Source organism: Scylla paramamosain, chromosome 15 (genome assembly GCF_035594125.1).
Source record: "Scylla paramamosain isolate STU-SP2022 chromosome 15, ASM3559412v1, whole genome shotgun sequence".
NCBI lineage: Eukaryota > Metazoa > Arthropoda > Malacostraca > Decapoda > Portunidae > Scylla > Scylla paramamosain.
In genome coordinates, this window is record NC_087165.1 from 15,968,512 (window position 1) to 15,976,011 (window position 7,500).

Below are 7,500 nucleotides of genomic sequence, written 5' to 3' on the forward strand. Positions count from 1 at the left end.
AATCATGATGGTACGCAGAAAAATGCCACAAAGCCGCGTACCATTCGCGATGACTCCCAAAACGGTACTAGAAGGCGATGTAGGTTTCCCATGTGCCACCTTCGCTCCTCACTCCGTGTACTCCTTCTCCCCCTTTCCCTCTACCCCTTCCAATCTATCTATTGAAATACGTGGGAAAGAAGAGAGGCGAGAGGGAAAGAGTATTTTGCTATTTTGCTCTCCATAATACCCCTCTTCCCCTCTTTTCTTGGCCTTTCCTCTCACTTCTAGTCTCTACCTCCATCTCCCTTTTGTCCTCGTAACCCCCTCTCCTCTTCCTCTTCCGCGGTGTGGTTGGCACTTAGAGGGGATGGGAACCTCTGGGAGTAATCTAGGCGTGCCAAGGATGCTCGTGGTGCTGTGTGAGTGGAGGCGTGTCGAGTCGTGTGGCGGGAATGTGGAGGTAACGCGGGGACGGTGTGATAACGGATTGTTCCGGAGGCTGCGCTCATGAATATTATGAAGGTAGAGTTGGCTAGATTGCATGGAAAAAGGCGAAGGCTCAGACCAGGGGGGAAAAAAAATAAGTGGATTGTGTGAGGGTGGAACGCGGTGGCAGCTAGGGTAGGGTAGATTGTGTGCCTGGAGCAGGAGGCAGGTAGTGAGGTGACAAAGTTATTTTCGTAAAGTGAGATGAAATTTTTAGTGTGGAGGCCACGAGTGCGTTCATCTTGAGAGCTGGTGTGCGTGCTTTGAAAAAGTCTGGCGTGAGAAGAGGAGGAAAAATTATATCTTCAGGACTAATGGTTTCAATTTCATTTTTTTTTTTTTTCATTATATTTCGTTTCCCTGATGATTATTTTGTAGTACTGGTTTTCGTGGAACTTATTTTTTGTCGTTTTTTTTCTATGTTATGTGATTCTGAGTGAGAAAATAAAAAAAGGAATGACTAGAATTATTTTATTGATAATGTCACTTCTTAGCAAGTCACGGAATCCCACTGTGGTATTCATAGAAAATCGAGTCTATGGAATTTTGAATTGTTGCTGCTGCTGCTGCTGCTGTTCATGTTGTAGTTGTTGTTTTTTATTATTTTTATTATTATTATTATTATTATTATTATTATTATTATTATTATTATTATTATTATTATCATTATTATTATTATTATTATTATATGTTGTTATATTTGTTTTTATTTTACTATTGTTATTATTTTGATTGATGTCAGTTGCATAAGCAGTGGTGGTAGTAGTAGTAAAAGCAATAAGTAGTAGCAGCAGCAGCAGCAGGCAGTAGCAGTAGTAGTAGTAGTAGTAGTAGTAGTAGTAGTAGTAAGTAGTAGTAGTAGTAGTAGTAATAGTGGTGGTGGTAATTGGAGTAATACTGCATGATTCCTTTCTTTCTCTGGCAAAAAGGCTACATACAGCTAATGAAAGAAAGGAAAATGCTCCAAAATACCATCGCAATTTTCCAGAAAGCAAAAAGGTGCTATCGTGGCACAGCGCTCTCTAAAAAAGTTAACGTTAAAAAGAGTGGAGATGAAGGGAAGGCGAGGCATTGTTGTAATTAAACTGAGAGGTTTTATTTTCTTCTGCTGCACTGAAGGGAAAATTTTGCTCTTAAAGCTGATATTATTTAGCCAGAAAAACATGATATATTTCCAATACTGTAATTGTGTCATCATGAAAATCATCACATAACTTAATTATTGCTGTAATTTTTCAGGTGTATCGCCACACGGGCTCCGTGCTTCTGGTCGGTGAGTAAAAAGAGCAGTAATCTGTAAATGCTATTATTGGATGGCGGATAAATTCTTTCATGTGAGTTTTTCGTCTAATGTCATTTTTGTTTCTTTCTCTTATTGGTTTCGTTATTGTTCGGTTGCCCGTGACGCTGTTAATGATGTTGCGTCTGGTGATTTGCCTGCATTCTTTTTGATGAACCTCAATGGTCTTAATTTATGGGACGAACTGATATGGATTTCATTTGTCTATGATGCCTGATGCTCCTCATGAACATAGATAGCCTTAGTTGCGTCTCGTATATATTTTTTTTATGTCTAATGAAATAAGATTAATCGTTTGTGTTTGGGCAAAATTAAATTATTTAGTTATATTTGGTGAACTTCAGATAATTTTTAAAATTAAAGCAAGATGATTTTATAGTGGTATGTGTTGAACTGATGCTAATTTCATTATGTTTAGAGAATTTGATAACCTTAGCCATCTGTAGCGAAGTGTGATGATGTTAGCCATGCCCAGCGAAAAGGGATAATCTGAGCTCAACATGGTTCTTCACAGCAATCTGATTACACCGTGATTCATGAACACTGGTTTTTTTAGGCTTAATTTCAAAGTCCCTTCACCATCGCAGCCCCTCACCATCCCCCTGGCCATCCCTCGCAGCCCTCCTGCCACTCACTACAACTTTTCATGAATTTTTTACCAGATTTTTTTCTCCCTTTTTAATATTTTCAAACTAGTATCATTATTTCGTTGGCCTGTAACCTTTAATATTTCCCTTAACATGACAGGAGCGTGTATATTTATATTTTAATCAGGCAATCAATCACCTGCAGCATCGATCACATCAACCTTACCTTATCACGGCCCTCCACCACTACAGCCATCACCAACCCACTGCCATAACCACAACCACCACCACCATCACCACCACCATCAGTACTTATCCAGCCAGTCATCATAAATATTTGTACTAAATGTACTTCGTCTCCATAACTAATCCATTTATCACCATCTTAATTGACTTTAGTATGTTGATCTCAAAATAGTTATGATAGTCTACAGCAGAATACTGCATAAGAAAAATAAGAAAAGCTGCGAAGCCAGTAAGCCTACACGTGGCCAGTCCTGATACAGAATGTACTTACCCTATAACCATTTATCTTCCTTATCCATAAATCTATCTTTTTTAATAATCTATTGTCTTGCGCTAACATGATTACTAAGTTCGGTCTGATCATCTAATGCTAAACTAATTTTATCTCCTTTTTTTAACATATTAAGCTTGAATTCTTACTTTCCTATTCTCTTACAGATTTATTCACCCTAAGGATCTTGTCTACATTACCTTTGTTATATCCCCCTTACACTTAAACACCTCTCAATTTTTCTTTAAAACTCGACAAGCATATTACTGTCCTGTGGATTTATTGTGCGTCTTTTGCCTTGTATAAATACTTTGTGTGTGCTTATTAGAGATCATGTATATGATGGAATTAACGGAAGGAAAAGAGGAGGAGGAGGAGAAAGGGTAGAATATGACATCTTTTCGTAAGTTATCACTAATTGCAGGCCAGTAAATGTGTTAAAAAATCTATCACTACCACCTTCATCCTCCACCACTCCTCACCACTCGTCACCACTCACTCACTCACCTGGGCGTACACAAGCAAGGTGTATCTGGTGTTGGTGGTGCCGGTGTTGCCTCGTGGTGGTCCGGCGCCGCCACACCACCATGAAACCTGACGCTGTGTGGTTCGAGACTTTGCAGCGACTCAGAGGACCCGGTCGCCCTGTAGAGAGGAGACAAAATACACCGTGCTTTGTTTAAATGGAACGTTTCTCTCTCTCTCTCTCTCCTCTCTCTCTCTCTCTCTCTTCTCTCTCTCTCTCTCTCTCTCTCTCTCTCTCTTTCTCCTCAAGGACGAACATTTAAATGCCACAGAAATAACGAATTAAATTTCCATGAGTGTTTTCATAATGACCTTTGTTAAACTATTAATAGAATCATGAAAACAACCCTTGAAAACATTAAGAACATTCAGTAGATCCTGTTAAATTTAGCAGAGATCAGTCACATCAGGACTATTTTCAGAGGGTACAGACATTGGTTAACGTCCCATGAGCTTATTAACGATATAGGATCTTCGTTAAACTATCAACAAAACTTATGAAAAAAATAAAATAAATAAAAATCCCGGTAACATTTAATAGACGCTATCAAATTTAGTCAAGGTAAGTCACACAGAAAAGTAAAGGCATGCTATCCACTGACTTATGTTAAGAAGCATCATGCACAAAGAATAACCTTATAAATCTCTGCAGCTTGCTATCACTAGGTCAGCATAGAAAAAAAAATCGATAGTAGTAACGAGCAGATGGTGTTGAGAGCATTCCACGTCCCCTTTTACTGTATGATGAAAGGCAAGGACGCGAGGACGTGGCCAAGAGGACCCTTATATGAAGAAAAATGGGAAGGATTGAGATGAGTGAGTAAATTATATCAACATGTAGGAGGGCCATGATGGATGATGGAGGAGGAGAACGAGTGAAGAGGAGAAAGGGAGGGGAGGGGAAGAATACAAGGAGGTGGAGGGTAAGAGGATGTGAAGAAGTAGGGACGGAGGAGAAGGGACATAAAAGGACAGCGTAGAACGGGTTAAAAGAGAGAGAGAGAGAGAGAGAGAGAGAGAGAGAGAGAGAGAGAGAGAGAGAGAGAGAGAGAGAGAGAGAGAGAGAGAGAGAGAGAGAGAGAGAGAGAGAGAGAGAGAGAGAGAGAGAGAGAGAGAGAGAGAGAGAGAGAGAGAGAGAGAGAGAGAGAGAGAGAGAGAGGAAATAGGAAGAGGATAGAATAGAAGGAGCTGGAGAGAAGGGGGATGGGGAAAAAATTAACGAGGGGAACGAGGAAGATAAAAACAAAATGAAAGGCAGAAGATTGAAAAAAAAAATAAAAGAGAAAAATGCATGGAAAATGGAGCAGACATCTTCATTATCATCGCGCCATCGTCGTCATTATCACTATCACCACCACATCATCTCAAAAAGTAATGAATGATAAAATTCCTAAGACAACATACCCAGTTAATGAAAAAAGAAAATAAAAGAAAACGGAAAATATAAAAACGTAGTGAAGGAAGGACAAAAAGAAACACGAAGGGAAAAAATAAGATAGTGTCGAATCCAAAAGAGGAGTAGGTGTGAGAAGATGGAGGAGGAGGAGGAGGAGGAGGAGGAGAAGGAAGGCGTGGGAGAGCTGGTAAGGGCTGCATATCGATGAGAGAAAGCCAACAGCTGCTATCACTTCTGTTTTAAAGGGCGTGTGGCCGACGACACTCTCCGGACTTTTTCCTGTTGTGTGCTGAGTTTCCAGTGTGCTGAGCGTGTCTGCGGCTTCCTAGGCTCCCCGTGCTGAGTCTCATGTATGCTGAGCGTGTCTGTGGCTCCCTAGCTCCCTCTTCCCTTCCCCCATGCTGAGTTTTCCATCTGATGCTTAGCTTTCATCACTTAGGCATGGTGTTTTGCTACCTATACTTCTAAGTTTTCTTTCCTTTTGTTCATGGTCAAAATGCATCAAGTAGCTTTTGCTGTCTTCCGTTTGACAGGACGAAGTGAGCCTATGAATGGGTATATATATATATATATATATATATATATATATATATATATATATATATATATATATATATATATATATATATATATATATATATATATATATATATATATATATATATATATATATATATATATATATATATATATATATATATATAACACTGTATACGCAAATATGTATAGTTATTCAAATTAGGATATTTTCATCATTAGATATTGGCAATAGAGCACTTGATAAATGTATTATATTAAAAAGAGTATGGCTAAGAGGACCAGCAATCGGATGAATGGACGGTGTGAAGAGAGCGTTAGATGCGTAGGGGGTGGCTTACCTTGGTCACTTCATTATATGGGGAGAGAGAGAGAGAGAGAGAGAGAGAGAGAGAGAGAGAGAGAGAGAGAGAGAGAGAGAGAGAGAGAGAGAGAGAGAGAGAGAGAGAGAGTATATAGATGAATGAATAGCTACGTAAATAGACTAATGGACAGATAGAGGAAATTAAATTGTTCAGTTCCAGGTCAATGACAGGATGTAAATTCACAATAGACCAGGAAAGCAGGTTAGGTTCATACTTATTCCCATTATTCCCTACATTGTTCATTTACGTGAACTATTTTTTTGTCACTTTTTTTGATACATTTAATATTACATTTAAAGTGTTTTGGTCATTGTTAACGCCGCGTGGAGGGTGAGAGAACTGAACGAAACACGCTCCACGCTGCTGTAACAATGACCAAAATATATAAATGCAATATCAAATGTATCTCTATGTACAGTGATTTTTTAAATTTTTTTTATGGCCATTATTTTCATTTTTGTGAGTGAACAGTAAAAGAAATATAATGTTGGAAATGCATGTATTCTGTTTGCTTACATACCAGATTTAGTTTGAGTCTACGTATTGTACGTGTCGTTGACTGGTTAATGTTTAGACGTAGTGTTTTGAATCGGCTTGATCATGATACATTATTTTTTTTTATTTCTCATTTTCATTTTTTGTATTTTTTTCCATAAGATAATCCCGTTCATATTTATTTAATGCATTCCTTATGTTCAAACACTTTCCATTCAACCATTCGTTTGGAAGACGGTGGAGCTTATTAGATGCATTTTGACCACGATAAGAGGTAGAAAAATTGAAAAAAAGTTTTCTTTGGGCATAATACAGGCTGTGTGGTTACCATTTAACCTTACTTGTCGTCTGATTGATCAAATAACACCTTCAGTGACGGTAAATTGCACCGAGTTACGCGGGAAGCATTGATAACTCCTCGGACTGTGGTACCAGACAGAGCAGGTCGCAGCTCCTTACCTTGCGTGTACACAATGAAGTTACACGGAGTTTGCTGGGTGCCGACGGCGTTCCTGGCCCAGCACAAGACTTCGGAGCGCCCCTCAGGCAGGCCGGTCAGCGTGTGGTGTCCCGTGAGCCCTTCTTCCCGCCCTATACTGTGACGTCTCACCGGCGGCCCGTCTGTAGGACACACGGCGCCCCTCAGAACGTGTGAACCGAGTTAGCGATAAAACGGGGAGGCGAGCTCGTGGCGTTTATATTAACCCTTTGACTGCAGTTGTTTCCTCCTCATGGTGAAGAAAACAGTCTAATGCAAGTTTATGGTGTCATCCCGAAGGACACCGCTAGCAACAAAAGTAATGATGCAGCAGTTCAAACCTTTAACTTCCTCTAGTTTTGATTTTGCTCCATAAAGTCGACTAGGGTTAACTCAGAACAATAAATCTCGTACCTTTATTAGCAATCAAGGGGTTAAGATAACGAGTCGACAAGAATTATTGTTGAAGGGATAATCTGATTCATACTATGTCAAGAAAACTTATTGAATAATTACGGTTTGATCCAAAAGTAATAGTTTAATTGTGAAAACGTTCACACACACACACACACACACACACACACACACACACATACACACATACACAGAAGCCCACCTGGAGTGCTCCTGACGGCCCAGGTAAAGGTGAGAGTGGTAGGATAAGCCTGGACGCTGCACCCTATCGTCACCGCCCCGCCCTGCCCCACCACGTACTCCCGCCGCTGCCCCGCCGCGCACACCGGGGCGACTGTGGGAAAGGAAGAAGACTGTGGCAGGCGCTGAGGGCGGAAGTGACGTGATAACAAGGAGGAAAGTGACGAGAGACAGGGAA

The 7,500-nt window shown here is 40.1% G+C and overlaps 1 protein-coding gene and 1 long non-coding RNA gene across 2 annotated transcripts in view; one reads left to right on the forward strand and one right to left on the reverse strand.

Moving 5' to 3' along the window:
* The window catches only part of LOC135107753 (WAG22 antigen-like), a 27,946-nt gene extending 27,455 nt beyond the window's left edge, over nucleotides 1-491 (reverse strand). The window contains exon 1 of the mRNA XM_064018090.1: nucleotides 304-491. Coding sequence (XP_063874160.1) covers nucleotides 304-491 — 188 coding nt within the window. The remainder of the gene's footprint in view (nucleotides 1-303) is intronic.
* The window catches only part of LOC135107532 (uncharacterized), a 104,877-nt gene that overhangs the window by 74,972 nt on the left and 22,405 nt on the right, over nucleotides 1-7,500 (forward strand). The window contains exon 2 of the long non-coding RNA XR_010271803.1: nucleotides 1,708-1,741. This is a non-coding gene — a long non-coding RNA (uncharacterized LOC135107532). The remainder of the gene's footprint in view (nucleotides 1-1,707; nucleotides 1,742-7,500) is intronic.